The sequence below is a fragment of the Rhinoraja longicauda genome, chromosome 17 (assembly GCF_053455715.1).
Source record: "Rhinoraja longicauda isolate Sanriku21f chromosome 17, sRhiLon1.1, whole genome shotgun sequence".
Lineage (NCBI taxonomy): Eukaryota > Metazoa > Chordata > Chondrichthyes > Rajiformes > Arhynchobatidae > Rhinoraja > Rhinoraja longicauda.
Window position 1 is genome coordinate 38504504 of NC_135969.1, and position 21061 is coordinate 38525564.

Here is a 21061-nt window from a genome sequence, read left to right on the forward strand (position 1 = left end):
GTTGCAACTTTCCACAAAATGATCAGGCATAGTTTAAAACAAAACTATCCCAGAAACCAATCAGTCTCAGGGTAGATGTGCAAATTGTGACACAAAGGACTGCAAATACTGGTTTACAATAAAAGACACAAAGTGCTGGAGTAACTCTGTTCTTGTGCTGTTCACACAAAGGGTGATGGGTGTATGGAACGAGCTGCCAGAAGAGGTAGTTGAGGCAGGGACCATTGCAACATTTAAGAAATATTTGGACAGGTACATGGATAGGACAAGTTTGGAGGGATATGGACCAAACGCAGGCAGGTGGTACTATTGTAGCTGAGACATGTTGGCTGGTGTGGGCAAGTTGGGCCGAAGGGCCTGTTTCTACACTGTATAATTCTGTGACTATGACTCTATAACTCAGTAGGTCAGACAGCATCTCTGGAGAACATGGGATAGGTGATGTTTCGGGACTGAAGAAAGGTCCCGATCCAAAACATCATTTACCCATATTCTCCCGAGATGCTGCCTGACCCGCTGAGTTACTCCAGCACTTTGTGTCTTGTTTCTTGGTGTGTAAATGAACATGTATCTGTCAAGTTTCAATCATTATAAGTTTCCAGATAGTCATTTTGATATTGTGAGTTTAAAACTTGCTTCACGTTGGGTTTAGTGACATCTGGTGACCGCTCTGTTATTTCCCCTCCCCCTTCCCAGATCTCCCACTGTCTTCCTGTCTCCACCTATATCCTTCCTTTGTCCCGCCCCCCTGACATCAGTCTGAAGAAGGGGTCTCGACCCGAAACGTCACCCATTCCTTCTCTCCTGAGATGCTGCCTGACCTGCTGAGTTACTCCAGCATTTTGTGAATAAATACCTTCGCTCTGTTATTTGATCTCATCTGCCTGGACATGATTAAGGGCGGCACAGTGGCGCAGCGTTAGAGTTGCCGCCTCACTGTGCCAAAGACTCAAATTCAATCCGACTGCGGGTGCTGTCTGTGCGGAGTTTGCACGTTCTCCCTGTGACTGCGTGGGTTTTCTTCGGGTGCTCCGGTTTCCGTGTTTTTGTTTCTGTGCTGTATCTTTAAACTAAAGTAAAGAACTATGCCAGGTTACCATCATGAAATAATGTACAAGGTTTAATTGCTTGACTGCCAACCACAATTAAACACCTGGGTGTGAAGTTAACTCACTCTAATGAGAGAAAAACTAATGCATAAACCTAGCCCAATATTGTGGGCGCTATCAGTTTTAATAATAAGCAATATTTACTATTTCTTGGTTTAGTCGTGCCTTTACGAGTTAGCTTTGCACTGCATCTGGGGAGAGGGGGAATGTTTCGTGGATATGTGCAGAGCAGTATCTTTTTATACAGAGAGAAGGGGGAGCTGCCAGGGGTGGTAGTGGAGGCAGATACCATAGTGGCGTTTAAGGGGTTTTTTGATAGGCACATGGAAGTGCAGGGAAGAGAGGGGTAGGGATTTTAGTTTATTTAGTTTCGAGATACAGCGCAGAAACAGGCCCTTCGGCCCACCGAATCCACGCCGCCCATTGATCACCCGCACACGAGTCCCACCGTATCCCACATTTTACATCCTACACACGAGGGGCAATTTTAAAGACGCCAATTAACCTACAAAAACCTGCACGTCTTTGGAACGTGGGAGGAAACCGGAGCACCCGGAGAAAACCCACGCAGGTCACAGGGAGAATGTGCAGACTCCACACAGACAGCACCTGTGGTTAGGATCGAACCCGAGTCTTTGGCGCTGTAAGTCAGCAACTGTGCCACTGCGCCACTGCTCAAAACTTTCTGTCATCCCGCATTGCTACTAATATATTCCAGTTTTGTCTCCTGTTGCCTGGTGTGGATTAGATTCCGTGACTAGAATCTTGTTTTTTATAGAGTACCTGGCAGTAATTGTTTAGAATGGATTTATTTGGCTGTGCTGATATTTGTATGCAATCAGTTTCTATCATTCTACTTAGTTTCCTGTGTTTTTCTCAAATTATATTTTCTCCCAATTGCCTTACAGCTTTAAACACCAAAGGACATAAAACCTTGAATCACCATTAATATTTAACTAGATTTATGGATGACTGGTGGTGAATGCTAAAAATTGGCCTTCGTAGTTTTAAAACAGCTGAAACCGATGGAATGAAAATTCCAGTTTTTTGCTAGCTGTAAGGGTTTTATGTAAAATGAGTTTGTGCAGACTCAACCAATATGGGCTTGCTGCTATCTTTTCAAACTAATTTAACCTTATTGCCAACAGCTTTTGTAATAATTTACCACTTTACTTTAGACTTCATAAGTCCATAAGTTTTAGGAGCAGAATTAGGCCGTTCGGCCCATCAAGTCTGCTCCGTCATTCAATCATGGCTGATCTATCTTTCCCTCTCAACCCCATTCTCCTGCCTTCTGCCCATAACCCCTGACACCCGTACTAATCAAGAATCTCTCTATCTCTGCCTTAAAAACATCCATTGACTTTAGAGATGCAGTGTGGAAACAGGCCCTTTGCCCCATCGAGTTTGTGTCGACCAGCGATTGCCCCGCACACTAACACCATCTATGAGCTGGGGACAATTTCCAATTTTACCGAACCCAATTAACCTGCACGTCTTTAGAATGTGGGGGAACTCCAACTATTCTATTCATTCCATGGTGGAAACGCCTGAGATCTTTGTGACTTTCACAATGGCAATATGATGGTCCCGGGCAGCATAGTGGCGCAGCGGTAGAGTTACTGCTTTACAGCGCGAGAGACCCCGGTTCGATCCTGACATGGGGTGATGTTTATTCGGAGTTTGTACGATCTTCCTGTGACCACGTGGGTTTTTCCGTGTGCTCCGGTTTACACCCAAGTACCAAAGACATGTGAGTACGTTGGTTAATTGGCTTTGGTAATCATTATAAAACTGTCCCTAGGGTGTAGGAGAGTACTAGTGTACAGGGTAATCGCTGGTCTGTGAGGACTCGGTAGGCCCAAGGACCTGTTTCCATGCTGTATTTCTAAAACTAAAAACTAAGCTAAACTAAAGACAGCGGGTTAGATCCTGACTACGGGTACTGTGTGTACGGAGTTTGTGCGTTCTTACTGTGAATGACCGCATGGGATTCTCTGGGTGCTCTGGTTTCCTCCTACATTTCAAAGACATGCACGTTTGTGGGTTAATTGGCCTCTGTACATTGCCACTTCTGCGTAGGATAGGAGTAGTCTATGGGTGGTCGCTGGTCAGCGTGGACTCAACGGGCCGAAGGGCCTGTTGCCACGCTGTATCTCTGAAACTAAAAACTAAAAACAACGCTTTTTTTAAAGCTCTTAAAATCGCTACTTTACTTAACTCCTCCAACTATATAGAACTATCTGTCCCTCTCTTCCCCTCCTCCTTCCCAGATCTCCCTCTATCTTCCTGTCTCCACCTATACCCTTTCTTTGTCCCGCCCCCCTGACATCAGTCTGAAGAAGGGTCTCGACCCGAAACGTCACCCATTCCTTCTCTCCTGAGATGCTGCCTGACCTGCTGAGTTACTCCAGCATTTTGTGAATAAATACCTTTGATTTGTACCTGCATCTGCAGTTATTTTCTTATACCAGCTATATAGAACAGTAGGCTGGAAACTTACTCACGATCAGTGATTTTAAAATGACCTACTGCTCTTTTGCTGTGGACCCACCTGCAGTGGTTTTTTTCATCATTCACTGGGTGCTTTCTACAGCAACCGAACCCTCAGGCACTTATGCTGACTTACGTATTGAATATTGTACAGAAACATATTTTAATAAATAAAAAAGAAAGCATGTCATAAAAATACAGTATTGTGAAATCTGATAATTTACCTTGTACCGTTTACATGCTTTAATCCTCTGTCTATATGTATTGTATTGTATCGTACTGTCTAATTGTATTGTGCTGTATCGTATTATACTGCACTGTCATCCCCTGTCTATATGTCTTGCATTTGTATTGCACTATGGCCCCCGGAGGCACTGTGTATCATCCCATTCATTGCATGATCTGTAAGGAGTGGAATGACAAATAAACAAAATAAAATAAAATAAAATAATAATAAATATCACAAGCAGTTATTTAAATAGTGGGAATGCCAGCTGAAGAAGATGTCAAATTAATTTTTTTTTAAAAATTATTGAAAGTAAGGACTGATTAAAGACAGAACTTTGAACGGATTAAATGTACGAATATAATATAAAATAACGGGCTGCTTGCAAGAGTGAGCAAGTGGCGTACCACTATTTAAATTTATGACAGATGACTTACATCTTACTCTCTCCCCTTTACAAACTGAAGAAGAGTCCCGAGCCAAAATGTCACCTATCCATGTTCTCCAGAGATGCTGCCTGACCCACTAAGTTACCCCAGCACTTTGGGTCTATCTTTGGTACAAACCAGCAGTTTACCTGCAGTTCTTTTACTGCATCAATTTACCCCTTGTGTTGGCATTGCTTTTTTTGCAGCTAAAGCAATAATTTTCCTTTTATTCAATGGCAATCAATGCTCTCTATGTATAATTTACTCGCTGATAAGATCTAATCTCTAGGAGATCAAAGCAAAATGTCAATGCAAGATTGTGTGTCTGGTCTACCCGAAGAATATACTTATTTCTTATTTCCTTTGAGAAAAAATTGTCAAGCTGGTGTCACTTCTGGTGGGTTTGCTAATTTGATAACAGGTTATTGTGTTTTGAGCAAACATGTTAACTATCATTTTAATAGGCCCATGATAACTATCAATTATTTCCCTTTAAAAGATAGTTTAGTTTAGAGATACTGCAGGGAAACAGGCCCTTCAGCCCACTGAGTCCGCACCGACCAGCGATCCCTGCACATTAACACTATCCTACACACACTAAGGACAACTTACAATTTTTACCAAAGCTAATTAAGCTATGACTTTGGAGTGTGGGAGGAAACCGAAGATCTCGGAGAAAACCCACGCGGTCGCAGGGAGAACGTACAAACTCCGTACAGACAGCACCCGTAGTCGGGATCGAACCCGGGCCTCTGGCGCTGTAAGGCAGCAACTCTACCGCTGTGCCACCATCTTCAATAGACGGTCAAATCTTTTTAAAAATTCAAATTATGTATGAATATTTTTAAAGATATCAGCAAACAGAAGATCAAGAGTACTTATAAAATCCTTGTTTTTAACATACCATTCAATCAATATTGAGTGTGTGTATCCTGTGAGTACTGCAGATATAATGTGTTTTTTTAATGGTACACAGTTGTTTCTACGTTGCTGTATTGACTGACTTCAATAGACAATAGGTGCAGGAGGAGGCCATTCGGCCCTTCGAGCCAGCACCGCCATTCAATGTGATCATGGCTGATCATTCTCAATCTGTACCCCGTTCCTGCCTTCTCCCCATACCCCCTGACTCCGCTATCCTTAAGAGCTCTATCTAGTTCTCTCTTGAATGCATTCAGAGAATTGGCCTCCACTGCCTTCTGAGGCAGAGAATTCCACAGATTCACAACTCTCTGGCTGAAAACGTTCTTCCTCATCTCAGTTCTGAATGGCCTACCCCTTATTCTTAAACTGTGGCCCCTTGTTCTGGACTCCCCCAACATTGGGAACATGTTTCCTGCCTCTAACGTGTCCAACCCCTTAATAATCTTATACGTTTCGATAAGATTACAATAGAAGATGTTTGTTTGGCAAGTCTATCGGTGTCAGTAGCCTTACCTAACTACAGTATAGATGTGTGTACTGATGCTACAATGTTATAGATTTCTGTCTCTTATTTAACCTTTGGGATAATGTATTGACATAAGCAATTCCAATTTACAACTTAGATACAATCATTGAGTCATACAGCATGGAAACAGGCCCGTTGGCCCAACTTGCCCATGCTAACCAACAAGCCCCATCGACACTAGTCCCACCTGCCCAAGCTTGGCTCAAAATGCTCTAAACATAGAAACATAGAAAATAGGTGCAGGGGTAGGCCATTTGGCCCATCGAGCAAGCACCACCATTCAATATGATAATGGCTGATCATCCAAAAGCAGTACCCCGCTCCTGCTTTCTCCCCATATCCACTGATTCTGTTAGCCCTAAGAGCTATATCTAACTCCCTCTTGAAAACATCCAATGAATTGCCTCCACTGCCTTCTGTGGCAGAGAATTCCACAGATTCACAACTCTCTGGGTGAAAAAGTTTTTCTTCACCTCAGTCCCAAATGGCCTTATTCTTAAACTGTGACCCCTGGTTCAGGACTCCCCCAACATCGGGAACATTTTTTCTACATCTAACCTGTCCAACCCCTTAAGAATTGTATATGTTTCTATAAGATCCCCTCTCATCCTTCTAAATTCCAGTGAATATAAGCTCAATCGATCCATTCTTTCATCATATGTCAGTCCCGCCATCCAGGGAATTAATCTGGTAAACCCACACTGCACTCCCTCAATAGCAATAACGTCCTTCATAAAAATTAGGAGAGCAAAACTGCACACAATACTCCAGGAGTGGTCTCACCAGGGCCTGTCCTATCCATGTACCTGTCCAATTGGCTCTTAAATGTTATGACGGTGCATGCCTCAATTACCTCCAATGGCAGCATGTGTCATATACCCACCACCCTTAGTGTAAAAAAAGTTCCTGTTAAATCTTTCCCCCCCCCCCCCCCTCACCTTAAAACTATGTCCTCTGATTCACAATTCCCCTACTCTGGGCAAAAGACTGTCAATTTACTCCAGCACTGTGTGTCTATAAATCTGAAAGGGACTAGACACCACATGAAGGATTGTAATCTGTAGGCAGATGGAAATGCCGGAAGGTCAGTTGTTTTGCATAGACCATAAACAATGGCTGATTTGTAAGCTATAACTCATCATTCAGGAACTATTGCCTGTTTTAAAAGCAGACGAAGATCTATCTCTGCCAGTTTTTGAAGGAAAGATTTTTATTAACACAGACGACAGAAGCCTCCTGTCTGGAAACAGCAGACTGCTCTGTCTATGTTTCCATGTACACAGGCCCCACATGAATGAGTTAATTGCTGCAAAGAGCTACACAGTTTTCTCGAAAACTATCGCTTCCCATCTTTTACACTAAAATAAACAATGTTAGTGTAGTTTAGTTGAAAGATACAGCGCGGAAACAGACCCTTCGGCCCATCGGGTCCGCACCGACCAGCGATCACCGCACACTAACACTATCCTACACACACTCGGGACAATTTACATTTACGCCAAGCCAATCAGCCTACAAACCTGCACGTCTTTGGAGTGTGGGAAGAAACCGAAGATCTCGGAGAAAACCCACGCAGGTCACGGGGAGAACATACAAACTCCATACAGACAGCACATGTAGTCAGGATGGAACCCGGGTCTCTGGCGCTATAAGACAGCAACTCTGCCGCTGCGCCACCCTATCGACAAAACCTATTTTATAATTACTCTGTTACCTAACTTTACCCCAATAGAGGCAAGCATGTGTGTGTTATTTATATTTCCAATCGCATTTTAATTTCTTTTCTTTGTTCCGTCCTTAGGTTGAAGTAATCCTTGTCAACATCTTTGGGGGGATAGTTAACTGTGCAATCATAGCAAATGGCATAATAAAGGCCAGTCGGGAACTTAAACTGGAAGTGCCACTTGTTGTTCGACTTGAGGGTAAGTAATGGACACTACTCTAATTTCAGTTTAGTTTAGTTTAGAGATACAGGGCAGAAACAGGCCCTTTGGCCCACCAAGTCCGCACCGACCAGCGATCCCCGCACACTAACACTATCCTACACACACTGGAGACAATTTTACATTTTTTATACCAAGCCAATGAACCTACAAACCTGTACGTCTTTTGGAGTGTGGGAGGAAACCGAAGATCTCAGAGAAAACCCACGCAGGTCACGGGGAGAACGTACAAACTCCATAGTGACACGCACCCCTGGTCAGGATCAAACCAGGGTCTCTGGCGCCGTAAGACAGCAACTCTTCTGCTGCGCCACCGTGCCTCCCTTATCAAAAGAAAATAAAACAGTAAGTGCTCTCGTCGGATTGGAAAGGTTGCAGAGAAGATTTACGAGGATGTTATAGAAAATAGGTGCAGGAGGAGGCCATTTGGCCCTTCGAGCCAGCACCGCCATTCATTGTGATCATGGCTGATCATGCCAGGTCTCGAGGGCCTGAGATGTAGGGAGACGTTGAGTAGGCTGGGACTTTATTCCTTGGAGTGCAGGAGGATGAGGGGTGATCAGGTGTATAAAATCATGAGAAAGAATAGATCGGGTAGGCGCACAGAGTCTCTAGCCAAGAGTAATGGAATCGAGAACCAGATTAGGTTTAAGGTGAGGAGGGAAAGATTTAATAGGAAGCTGAGGGGTAACTTCATCACACAGAAGGTGATGGGTGTATGGAGGAGGTAGTTGAGGCAGGTACTATCCCAATGTTTAAGAAACATTTAGACAGGTACTTGGATGGGACAGGTTTAGAGGGATATGTGCCAAATGCAGGCAGGTGTCTTTTTGTGTCTATCTTTGTGTTAACCTGTAAACCTGCTCCTTTAGGGTGTGGGAAATTGGAGCAAGTTGGCCGGTGTATGCAAGTTGTGCTGAAAGGCCCATTTCCATGCTGCATGACTCCATGATTCTCAAGCAGGAGAATGCTGTACTGTTACTGCTGGGTGCAATAGTGGCATAGGTGCTACCTCATATCGCCAGAGACCTGGGTTCGATCTTGACCTTGAGCGCCGGAGTTTCAACATTGTGACTGCAAAGATTTCCTCCGGATGCTCCAATTTCCCACACCCTAAAGGAGCAGGTTTACAGGTTAACACAAAGATAGACACAAAATGCCGGAGTAACTCAGCGGGACAGGCAGCATCTCTGGGGAGAAGGAATAGGTGACGTTTCGGGTCGAGACCCTTCCTCAGACTGATTATAATTCTTTGTAAATTACCCCTGATGTGTTCGGATGTGGATGAAAATGTGGGATAATGTAAAACTATTGTGATGGTCAGCGTAGACTCGGTGGGCAAAAGGACCTGTTTCCATGATGTATCTTTCATTTAGTTTAGAGATACAGTGAGGAAACAGGCCCTTCAGCCCATCGAGTCCGCACCAACCAGCGATCCCCATACAATAGACAATAGACAATAGACAATAGGTGCAGGAGTAGGCCATTCAGCCCTTCGAGCCAGCACCGCCATTCAATGCGATCATGGCTGATCACTCTCAATCAGTACCCCGTTCCTGCCCTCTCCCCATACCCCCTGACTCCGCTATCCTTAAGAGCTCTATCCAGCTCTCTCTTGAAAGCATCCAACGAACTGGCCTCCACTGCCTTCTGAGGCAGAGAATTCCACACCTTCGCCACTCTCTGACTGAAAAAGTTCTTCCTCATCTCCGTTCTAAATGGCCTACCCCTTATTCTTAAACTGTGGCCCCTTGTTCTGGACTCCCCCAACATTGGGAACATGTTTCCTGCCTCTAATGTGTCCAATCCCCTAATTATCTTATATGTTTCAATACACTAGCACTATCCGACACACTAGGGACAACGTACAATTTTTTGCCGAGGCCAATTAACCTACAAACCTGTACGTCTTTGGAATGTGGGAGGAAACCGGAGCACCCGGAGAAAACCCATGTGGTCACAGGGAGTACGTGCAAACTCCGTACAGACAGCACCCGCAGTCAGGATCGAACCCGGGTCTCCGGTGCTGTAAGCAGCAACTCTACCGCTGCGCCACCTTGCAATCTCTAATCCCTTCCTCAGTCTGCAGAAGGGTCTCAACCCCGAAACGTCACCTATTCCTTTTCTCCAGAGTTGCTGTCTGACCCGCTGAGTTATTCCAGCTTTTTGTGTTTATCTTCGGTTTAAACCAGCATCTGCAGTTCCTTCCTACACAGAATCAGGGTGAATCTTGCTAATGTGGCCTCTCACGCCACCTTGTGTACTAGTTTGTGAGGCTGCTTGCTAGTTTGAACCTGGAGCCTGGAAACAAGCCATCAGAGAACGATAGTAGTGCTGGTGTAAAGACTGGGGAATGTGAAGCCATTCTCTGCACCTTAACATTTTTAACTGGAATTGGAAAATCCATATTTTTAAGCTAAAGTGCTCCGAATCATTATTGTTGTCATTCTTGCAACTGCTTTTAATAGTGTAAACATTCAGATCATTCAATGGTGGCCAAGATAAACATAACTTTAGACTTTAGAGATATAATGAGAAAACAAGAAAACAAGCCCTTCGGCCCACCGAGTCCATGCCAGCCAGCGATTACCCCGTATACTAACCTCATCCTATACTCTGTGGCCAACTTACAATTTTACAGAAGCCAATTAACCTACAACCTGTACGTCTTTGGAGTGTGGGAAAACCCACACAGTCAGAGTGATACAGTGTGGAAACAGGCCCTTTGGGCCCAACTTGCCCACACTGGCCAACATGTCCCAGCTACACTGGTCCCACCTGCCCACATTTGGTCCAGATCCCTCCAAACCTGTCCTATCCATGTACCTGTCTAACTGTTTCTTAAACGTTGGGATAGTCCCTGCCTTAACTACTTCCTCTGGCAGCTTGTTCCATACACCCACCACCCTGAATAGGGAGAACGTATAAATTCCGTATAAACACCCTTAGTTAGGATTGAAGCCGGGTCTAGTTTTTAGTTTTAGAGATACAGCGCGGAAACAGGCCCTTCGGCCCACCGAGTCCGCACCGACCAGTGATCCCCACACACTAACACTATCCTACACACACCAGGGACAATTTACATTTATACCAAGCCAATCAACCTCCAAACCTGCACGTCTTTGGAGTGTGGGAGGAAACCGAAGATCTCAGAGAAATTCCACGCGGTCACGGGGAGAACGTACAAACTCCGTACAGACGGCGCCCGTAGTCAGAATCGAACCTGGGTCTCTGGCGCTGTAAGGCAGCAACTCAACCGCTGCGCCACCGTGCCGCACCGGGTCGCTGGTGGTCTAAGGCCGCAACAACCCCTCTGCAAGCCTTGGACTTTATTTCTCCCTCATCAGAACAGTTCCCTCACCCACACCACCCCCACCGACCTGCTGAGGGAATTATAACAGCAATGAGAAAGCTTTGATTAGAGTGCATTTTCCCTACACAATTCCAGAAAATAAGTCTCACTAAATGCAATGTGCTGACTTACAAGAGCCTGAGAGTGCTGTACCAATATTTACTTAACAATTCTAGCCTTTACCGGATCTGCAAAAGTAAAGGTGTAAACTGTAAATTCAAGTTTTGGAATAATGCTGGATCTCTCTATCACAGCTGAAGACTGAGCCAGGAACACAGTTCACAGTTCTTTGCTGCCATCAAGTGCTGGGAGGTTATGAGGAAACTCTTAACAGTGCTTCTCATTCCATTATCAACCTGACTTCAAGATCAGTGAATCTGGTGGCTTTTATTTAAGACGCCTGATTCCCCCCCCCCCCCCCCCCCCCCACCGTTTGAAGAAAATTTGATTGATTTTTTAAAAAACCATCTTGATTGTGAGTAGAAAAGGCAGGGTGGCGCAGAGGTAGAATTGCTGCCTTACCGCGCCACAGACCCGGTTAGATTCTTCCTACGGGGGCTGTCTGTGTGGAGTTTGTACGTTCTCCCCATGACCCGCGTAGGCTGACTCCGGGTGCTCCGGTTTCCTCCCACATTCCAAAGGCGTACAGGTTTGTAGGCTCATTGGCTTGGTGCAATTGTAAATTGTCCCTCGTGTGTGTAAGATAGTGTTAGTGTGCGGGGGTCGCTGGTCGGCATGGAATCAGTCGGGCCTGTTTCCACGCTGTATTTCTAAACTAAACTAAAAACTAAACAATTAAATTAAAATAGTGTACCTTGCAAGATTTATTTATTTAGCATCTCTATGACACGTTATTCATTAGGGAAATATCCCTAGATTAAAAAGTGTAGGAAGGAACTGCAGACGCTGGTTTACACCGAGGATAGACACAAAATGGTGCGGTAACTCAGCGAGACAGGCAGCATCTCTGGAGAGAAGGAATGGGTGACCCGAACACAAAACGTCACCCGTTCCTTCTCTCCAGAGATGCTGCCTGTCCCGCTGAGTTACTCCAGCATTTTGTGCCTGTCCCTAGATTAAATACTGATTTTGTAAAATGCTCGTGACTTTGGTGATGTGCGTCGTTTATTTGGGCTATGACATGTTGCAGAACTATAATCTGAAGCGAAACTTCATGAAAAATGACAGCGTGGGCTATTTTGATTAATGTGGATTCAAGAAACCTAATGCAGGCCCATCAATACACCTTATGCGTTCATTTATTGTGTGCGTTTCATTCAGGCATGGACATGTGCCTCAGGTTGCAGCAAATTAATGTAGCCTTTCATACTCCACTAAATAACTTGGGTGATGTAGAGTCAACAGAATTCTGTCAACAGAATTAATATTCATGGGCACCCAGCTCTGCCTCGGATAATCAAGAGATAAGATGTTGCAGCAATACTCTAGTGCTTTCTAACATGCCTTCTGTGTTTTTGAAATGCCTTGACAATGTTTCACTTCTTGCTTGCCCCGCAGTTGCACTGAACTATTCTCATCAGCTGTGCATGCCTTTTCGATTTGTCAAACTAACGTAAAACGTTTTAAAGACAGATAAATGCAAACAGAAAACGCTGGAAAACACTAAGCAGGCCCGAGTGAGAAGAAGTTGGCACAGAATGCTGGAGTAACTCAGCGGGGCAGGCAGCATCTCTGGAGAGAAGGAATGCGTGACAATTCGGGTCGAGACCCTTTTTCAGACTGGGCAGCCTAAACAAACCAGCCAAAAGGGTGTTGACCCAAAACGTCACCCATTCCTTCTCTCCAGAGATGCTGCCTGTCCCACTGAGCTACTCCAGCACTTTGTGTCTATCCATGTTCTCCAGTGATGCTGCCTGACCCACTGAGTTACTCCAGCACTTTGTGTCTATCCATGTTCTCCAGTGATACTGCCTGACCCACTGAGTTACTCCAGCACTTTGTGTCTATCCATGTTCTCCAGTGATGCTGCCTGACCCACTGAGTTACTCCAGCACTTTGTGTCTATCCATGTTCTCCAGTGATGCTGCCTGATCTGCTGAGTTACTCCAGCACTTTGTGTCTATCTTTTATATGATAAGAGCACTGAATGTTAAAAAAAAATCTAGTTTTCTTCCTCTTTAAAGATTTTGTTTTACGTATCGGACTAAATCCAGCCTATGACCAAAGGTCAATGTCAAGTTCTTGATTAGTACGGGTGTCAAGGGTTATGGGGAGAAGGCAGGAGAATGAGGTTAGGAGGGAGAGATAGACCAGCCATGGCTGAATGGCGGAGTAGACTTGATGGGCCGAATGGCCTAATTCTACTACTATCACTTATGACCTTATGACCCTTTAGCGAAGGAAATCTTTAGAATATTTGTCCTATTGCCGACATATGAAATTGGGTAGTTAAGAACCAAATATATATAATTAAGACGGATGAGAGGAGATCTTATCGAAACGTATAAGATTATTAAGGGGTTGGACACGTTAGAGGCAGGAAACATGTTCCCAATGTTGGGGGAGTCCAGAACAAGGGGCCACAGTTTAAGAATAAGGGGTAGGCCATTTAGAACTGAGATGAGGAAAAACTTTTTCAGTCAGAGAGTTGTGAATCTGTGGAATTCTCTGCCTCAGAAGGCAGTGGAGGCCAATTCTCTGAATGCATTCAAGAGAGAGCTGGATAGAGCTCTTAAGGATAGCAGAGTCAGGGGGTATGGGGAGAAGGCAGGAACGGGGTACTGATTGAGAATGATCAGCCATGATCACATTGAAGGGCCGAATGGCCTCCTCCTGCACCTATTGTCTATTGTCTATATCTTTGCATTGAAATTAGGATCAAATTCCACATCGTTTCACCGGGGATTGTAACGGATTTTTAAAAGTGAGGGATCTTATTCATTTTCACTTTGACATTCATTTTCCCTTCTCCTTGAACTTTCCTCAGCCGTAATCTCCTTTCCTTGTCTGCTAATTTCTTCATGACTCCAGTAGCCTGCATGAATAGAACTTTGAAGCCTTAAAATCCTGTCTTGGTTATGTCCTCCACTTTCAAACAATTAATCTGAAGTTATAAAAACCGCACACAATTAGGCCGGCTCGGGTGTCAGATAAAATACTGTAAAGTGTTTCAATAAATCTTCTCCATTATCCAAAGAATCCCAGACTGACAGCTGGAAAGCTTTCAGGTCTCCGTTCATTAATCATACCTTATCCCAGCACAAATTTGTCTTTCGTGAACCAGTTGGGTCTTTGGGAGCAGTGAAATTCTTTACTTTACAGATGTTTTTCATGGCTTACAGACTTAACTTTTTTTTTTCTGGAGGAAGGAACTACAGACGTTGGTTTAAACCAAAGATAGACACTAAACGCTGAAGTAACTCAGCCGGGACAGGCAGCATCTCTGGAGAGAAGGAATGGGCGATGTTTCGGGTTGAGACCCTTCTTCACACTGAGTTAGTCCAGCATTTTGTGTCTATCTCAGGTTATTAGGTTAATTGGCACCTGCAAAATTGTCCCTAGTGTGCAGGATAGAACTATGGGTGTGCGGGTGACCTGATTTTTTATCCTGAAGGAAGGAACTACAGATGCTGGTTTAAACCAAAGCTAGACACGAAAAGCTGGAGCAACTCAGCAGGACAGGCAATATCTCTGGAGAGACTGATCAGTCTAATGAAGGTTCTTGACTCGAAACATCACCCATTCCTTCACCTCCAGAGATGCTGCCTGTCCTGCTGAGTTACTCCAGCTTTTCGTGTCTATCTGACATTTTTTTCTCCCTTGCTTTCCTTCTCTGAACTTCTGAGTCTTGACAGAGGAGAATTTCTGGCGTGAATACACAGCCTTGCCTCCTTCACCTGGCTAGGGGAGACACGCCCTTCTGCCCACCGAGTCCGCATCGACCAGCGATCACCCCGTACACTAGCACTATCCCACACACTAGAGACAATTTACAGAAGCCAATTAACCTACCCACCCGCATATCTTTGGATTGTGGGAGGAAACCAGAGCACCTGGAGAAAACCCACGCGGTCACGGGGAGAACCGTACAAACTCTGTACAGACTGCAAAGAGAGACCCGGGGGGGGGGGGGGGAGGGGAGCTGAGAACAAAGGCGGATCATCAGGATTAGAATGGGTACTTTTATAACTTGGTCAGCACCAGATACATGACGAATCTTGGCATACTTGGATGCAAAAAACAAAGAATTTCATTGTACTTAGGGACATGCAACAATAAAGTATCATTGTAAGAAAATAACTGCAGATGCTGGTACAAATCGAAGGTATTTATTCACAAAATGCTGGAGTAACTCAGCAGGTCAGGCAGCATCTCAGGAGAGAAGGAATGGGTGACGTTTCGGGTCGAGACCCTTCTTCAGACTGTTGACCCGAAACGTCGCCCATTCCTTCTCTCCTGAGATGCTGCCTGACCTGCTGAGTTACTCCAGCATTTTGTGAATAAAGTATCATTGAATTAGTCAGGTTGGAACCCGGGTCTCTGGTGCTGTAAGGCAGTAACTCTACCGCTGCGCCACTGTGCCACCCCATTCCAGTGTGGAATGGGATCTAGCAAGGCCAATTCATGGCAGTGCCAAACTTCTTCTCAATCCTTGGTGCCATATTACACCTCAGAGTCAGGTTTCCTGATGGAGTTTGTACGTCCTCCTCGTGAGGAGTTTGTGCGTTCACCTGCGTGGGCTTTCTCCGAGATCTTCCCTTTTCCCCCCACACTCCAAAGACGTAGAGGTTTGTAGGTTAATTCGCTGGGTGTAAATGTAAAACTGTCCCCAGTGTGTTAATGTGCGGGGATCGCTGGTCGGTGCGGACCCGGTGGGCCGAGGGGCCTGTTTCCGCGCTGCATCTCTAAAACTAAAAAAACCTAAAAGCTACAGAAATCTGTTTTTACTTTTACCTCAATATCAAAGCCAGGGTCATTCCCACCAAAACTCAAATCCCCAGATGCATGGATGGAACTTGAATGTGCGTCTCTGGATCATTGGTTCAGTAACATGACTGCAATGCTGCTGTGCCAGTAATGTCCTCTGTTAAATATGGGGACACTGTCACGTTTGTGCCTGTGGTTTCAAGAGGTTGAACGGTTCCAAATGATGAACTACTGGTTATATTAATAAGCGGGACCAATAATAATTTGCTTAGGATGACAGCACAGAACGCCACAGGAGATCCTTCTTCCCTGTGGCTATCGAACAGTACAACTCCTCCCCCTTCTGTCGTGGGGTAGACTGACCCACCCCCCCCACCCCCACCCCCACCCCCAATCTCTGCACATCCCCGATCCTGGACTTTCCACTCGCCACTTTAATTTCATGTTTCTTGGTGTGTTTTATGACTGTCAGCTGACCAATTTCCCTACTGGGATAAATAAAGTTCTATCGTATCGTAGACGCAGAAACATTCAGAAATCGAAAGACTTTGGTGTAAAAAAAAAATCTGTGCAAAATATAACGGGGATAAAACTGAAGATATGTATTTCATACATTAACTGCACTGATTTTTTGTTTCAGGTATTCAACTGAAATGCAGCTAAATTAAAATCCTTATAATAATTATACTAGCCGGAAATATTTTTTTAATTGTTAATGAAAATGTTTAACTCCGAGAAATGATACAGGAATGATTTTGTATGGTATTACCTAGAACATAGAACAGTACAACAGCACAGTAACAGGCCCATCCGTTCACGATGTCCATGTTATACTAGATACCAAGTTAAACTAACCTGCCTGCACCTGACCTGTATCCCTCCATCTCCTGCATGTCCGCGTGCTTGTTGAAAATGGTCTTAAAACACTTTAGAAGGATGAGAGGGGATCTTATAGAAACGTATAAAATTATAAAAAAAGACTGGACAAGCTAGTTGCAGGTAAAAGGTTCCCAATGTTGAGGGAGTGCAGAACTGGGGCTACAGTCTTAAGAATAAAGGGGCGGCCATTTAAAACTGAGTTGAGAAAAAAACATTTCCACCCAGAGAGTTGTGAATTTGTGGAATTCTCTGCCACAGAAGGCGGTGGAGGCCAATTCACTGGACGAATTTAAAAAAGAGTTAGATGGAGCTCTAGGGGCTAGCGGAATCAAGGGATATGGGGAGAAAGCAGGCACGGGGTACTGATTGTGGATGGTCAGCCATGATCACAATGAATGGTGGTGCTGGCTCGAAGGCCAAATGGCCTCCTCCTGCACCTATATTCTATGTTTCGTAACACCACTATCGTTTCTGCCTCTAACACCACCCCTGACAGTGTGTTCCAGGCACCCACCACTCTGTGCAAACAAAAATTGTCCCGCACATCTCCTTTTAAACTCTGTAAACCTAGCCCTCTTGTCTTTGACATTTCCACCCTGGGAAGAATGGTTCTGACTGTCTACCCTCGCCACTGTATTCCAGAACATTCTAGAAAGTAACCGCGGGGGCAAGAGAATAACTTCTTCCCATTTATCCTTGCACATCCTCAGCAATTCAATGTGACATTGAACCGTGAGTTCATCTCATTTTGTGAAGAACAATAGAGGGGACAAATAAATATCTCAGCAGTTTCCTTTAATGATGCAAGAAATTAGTAAAAAATCAATATACTTTGTGGAGCTGAAATCGCAGTTCGGATCAGGATGTTACTCGAACGGGCAGATAGCTTTTGTTACAAAGCCGTGCCATGTTTGTCGCTGTGATTTTAATCCGCCATCAATCTCCCACCCATCACTGTCTGTCTGTGTGTGCAGGAACCAATGTTAATGAAGCCAAGCGTATCCTGAAGGAGAGCGGGCTGCCAATCGCCTCAGCCAGCAACCTAGAAGACGCTGCCAGGTTAGCGGTCGCCAGAGCCTCCGCAAAATAGATTCATCAAGGAAGTTTTCAAGCAATAATTTCGTTTCTTTCCCCTTTCATCGTACTACTCAATTCTGGATCACCACTAATGATGGGACAATAATTCTCCGCGATTATTTTTCACCCGGTGACGTGTGAAATGTGAAGGAAACATCAATACATTTATACAACGTGCCTTGCATTTGCAGAAAACAAATTGGGCAGTTGAATTGTAAAAATGTTTACAAATTTATTTAATTATGTGCTGACTAAACAATTCCTGCATATCAATGATTGTTATGACATTTTTCTATTTCTGTGAATTCTGAATAATCTAATGTTTTGACGTATTTCCTGAACGTCTTTGTGATCGTGCAATAAGACCTCCGCTTTAGCCTTAGTCTTAAAATGGATTTAAAACAGCAATACTGATTTTGCCACTGTAAACCCGGTGCTGTTTTGTAAAGCCTTAACCTTCCTTTAGTGCCAAGAATGCAAAGCTATTCCCCGCTGGAATGTACACAACTGGGCGATCCTGTTCAATCCTGACTACGGGTGCTGTCTGTGCAGAGTTTGCACGATCTCCCTGTGACCGACCGCATGGGTTTTCTCCAGGTTCCCTGGTTTCCTCCCGCATTCCAAAGACGTGCCTGTTTGTAGGTAAATTGGCTTCTGCGTATTATCTCCAGTTTGTAGGATAGAACTAGTGATTGATGGTGATTGATGGTCGATGTGGACTCGGTGGGCCGAAGTGCCTGTTTCCACACTATATCTCGAAACTAACCTAAACTAATCTTGGCACAATTAAGTCGTTTTAGTTTTAGAGATACAGCACGGAAACAAGCCCTTTGGCCCACCAAGTCCATGCCGACCAACAATCCCCAACATTAACACTATCCTACACACACTAGGGACAATTTACACATATACCAAGCCAATTAACCTACATACCTGTACGTCTTTGAAGTGTGGGTCGAAAGCAAAAGAGGAAACACACGCGATCACGGGGAGAACGTACCAACTCCGTTCAGACAGCACCCGTAATCGGGATCGAACCCGGGTCTCTGGCGTTGCAAGTGCTGTAAGACAGCAACTCTAACTGTGCCCAACCTAACGTACTAATGACAAGGCTCAAGTGGGCAAATAATCTTGCTAAACTTTTTTCTCTAGTCATTGGCTATTTTCTGTGTGTGAAACTTAATTTTACTGTACTAGAAATGTACTGCCTGAGCAATATTATCATTTCAAACTTTTATGACTCTTTTAAAGTTCACAGTACTTGAAACAACCTTGAAAGTAAAAGCAAGGAAAAACTCATTATCTTCTCAAGACCATATCTTGCAGCAGAAAATGTCTTTCAAACGGTGAATAAAATGCTTTCAATTATATGGATGCATTTTAAAAATAAGTCATTGCTATATTTATTGATTCTGTTCCCAAGATCTAGTAATGATCCTCATTTGCAACTCTTCTGGGCTAAGTTAAACAACAATGCTTCACGGGATGATCAAACTCACAGAATGCTGGCAGGGACAGAGTGCCAGGTTTTGAGAAGGAGATGATATATGAACCAAGATTTACTTTACTTTTATATTACTTTAGAGACACAGCATGGAAACAGGCCCTTCGTCCCACCGAGTCCGCGCCGACCAGCGATCACCACGAACACTATCACTATCTCACACACTAGGGACAATTTGCAGAAGCCAATTAACCTACAAACCTGCACGTCTTTGGAATGTGGGAGGAATCCAGGGCACCCGGAGAAAGGACATCAATAGATATCTCTGTACAGGCAGCACCCATAGTCAGGATCGAACCCGCTGTAAAGCTGAAACTCTATCACTGTGCCACTGGCCCGCCCCAAAAGTTAATTCTAAGAAAGGAGAATCTTGTTTAGAGGATAACTTTAATGTGATGTGCTCCCACGTGCTTGCAGCCTTGGCCAATCTATGGTGATAATATTCACGGGTGTGGGAAGCGATGCCGCATTGCATTATGTTCCTAAATCCTGCACCTACACTCACTCTCATCTCCTCCTTTGTAAGCAGCTCACCCTAGTCCAGAATGATTAGCCTCCATTGCATTTTTGTAGCTCTGAAGTGGGATTGTATCTTGGGTTGAGCAGGTGGATGGGTACATTGCACATACCTTGCACTAGACGTCTTTCCCTTTGTCCTGTCTGCAAAGTGCCGGAGGAACTCAGCAAGTCAGGCAGCATCCGTAAAGGGATAGTACGACGTCTGTAAAGGGAATCAACATTTTGGGCCGGGACCCTCTTACAGAATGAAACACTGTGTTCTGCTCAAATCATATTTCATTCCTGGATCGAGCTACCTCTGTTCGGACTTTACTCAGATTCTTATTAAATCTTTTCCCCTTCACCTTGAACCCATGTCCTCTGGTCCTCGAATCCCCTACTCTGGGCTAGAGATTCTGTGCATCCAGTTCTTGATTAGTACAGGTGTCAGAGGTTATGGGGAGAAGGCGGGAGAATGGAGTTAGGAGAGATAGATCAGCCATGATTGAATGGCAGAGTAGACTTGATGGGCCGAATGGCCTAATTCTACTATTCCTTATGACCTTTACTGCACTTTATCTCGTACTGTGTGAAAGATACATCCTCTGGGACTCATCCTCAGTGATGTGACCTGGGGTCATGGGGTGTTTCGGGTCTCACAACATCAGACACCCTCGCCCAGCCGACCCAGCCGGGGTTGATCAGGCCCCGACTTGCATCCCTTTATTCTGGATCTGTACACTGTGGACGGCTTAACAATAGACAATAGACAATAGGTGCAGGAGGAGGCCATTTGGCCCTTCGAGTCAGCACCGCCATTCAATGTGATCATGGTTGATCATTCTCAATCAGTACCCCGTTCCTGCCTTCTCCCCATACCCCCTGACTCCGCTATCCTTAAGAGCTCTATCCAGCTCTCTCTTGAATGCATTCAGAGAATTGGCCTCCACTGCCTTCTGAGGCAGAGAATTCCACAGATTCACTACTCTCTGACTGAAAAAGTTTTTCCTCATCTCAGTTCTAAATGGCCTACCCCTTATTCTTAAACTGTGGCCCCTTGTTCTGGACTCCCCCAACATTGGGAACATGTTTCCTGCCTCTAACGTGTCCAACCCCTTAATAATCTTATACGTTTCGATAAGACATCACGTTTCGGTTGCCATCATGTATAGTCTTTCCACTGACCTGATAGCAGAGCAATAAAAAAGCTTTTTG

General features: G+C 44.6%; 1 protein-coding gene across 1 annotated transcript in view; it reads left to right on the top strand.

The window, feature by feature from the left end:
- The window catches only part of suclg2 (succinate-CoA ligase GDP-forming subunit beta), a 271539-nt gene extending 252330 nt beyond the window's left edge, over nt 1-19209 (top strand). Inside the window, exons 10-11 of the mRNA XM_078414531.1 lie at nt 7508-7628; nt 17742-19209. Of these exons, the coding sequence (XP_078270657.1) occupies nt 7508-7628; nt 17742-17857 (237 nt within the window). The 3' untranslated portion in view covers nt 17858-19209. The remainder of the gene's footprint in view (nt 1-7507; nt 7629-17741) is intronic.
- Nucleotides 19210-21061: the final 1852 nt, after the last annotated feature.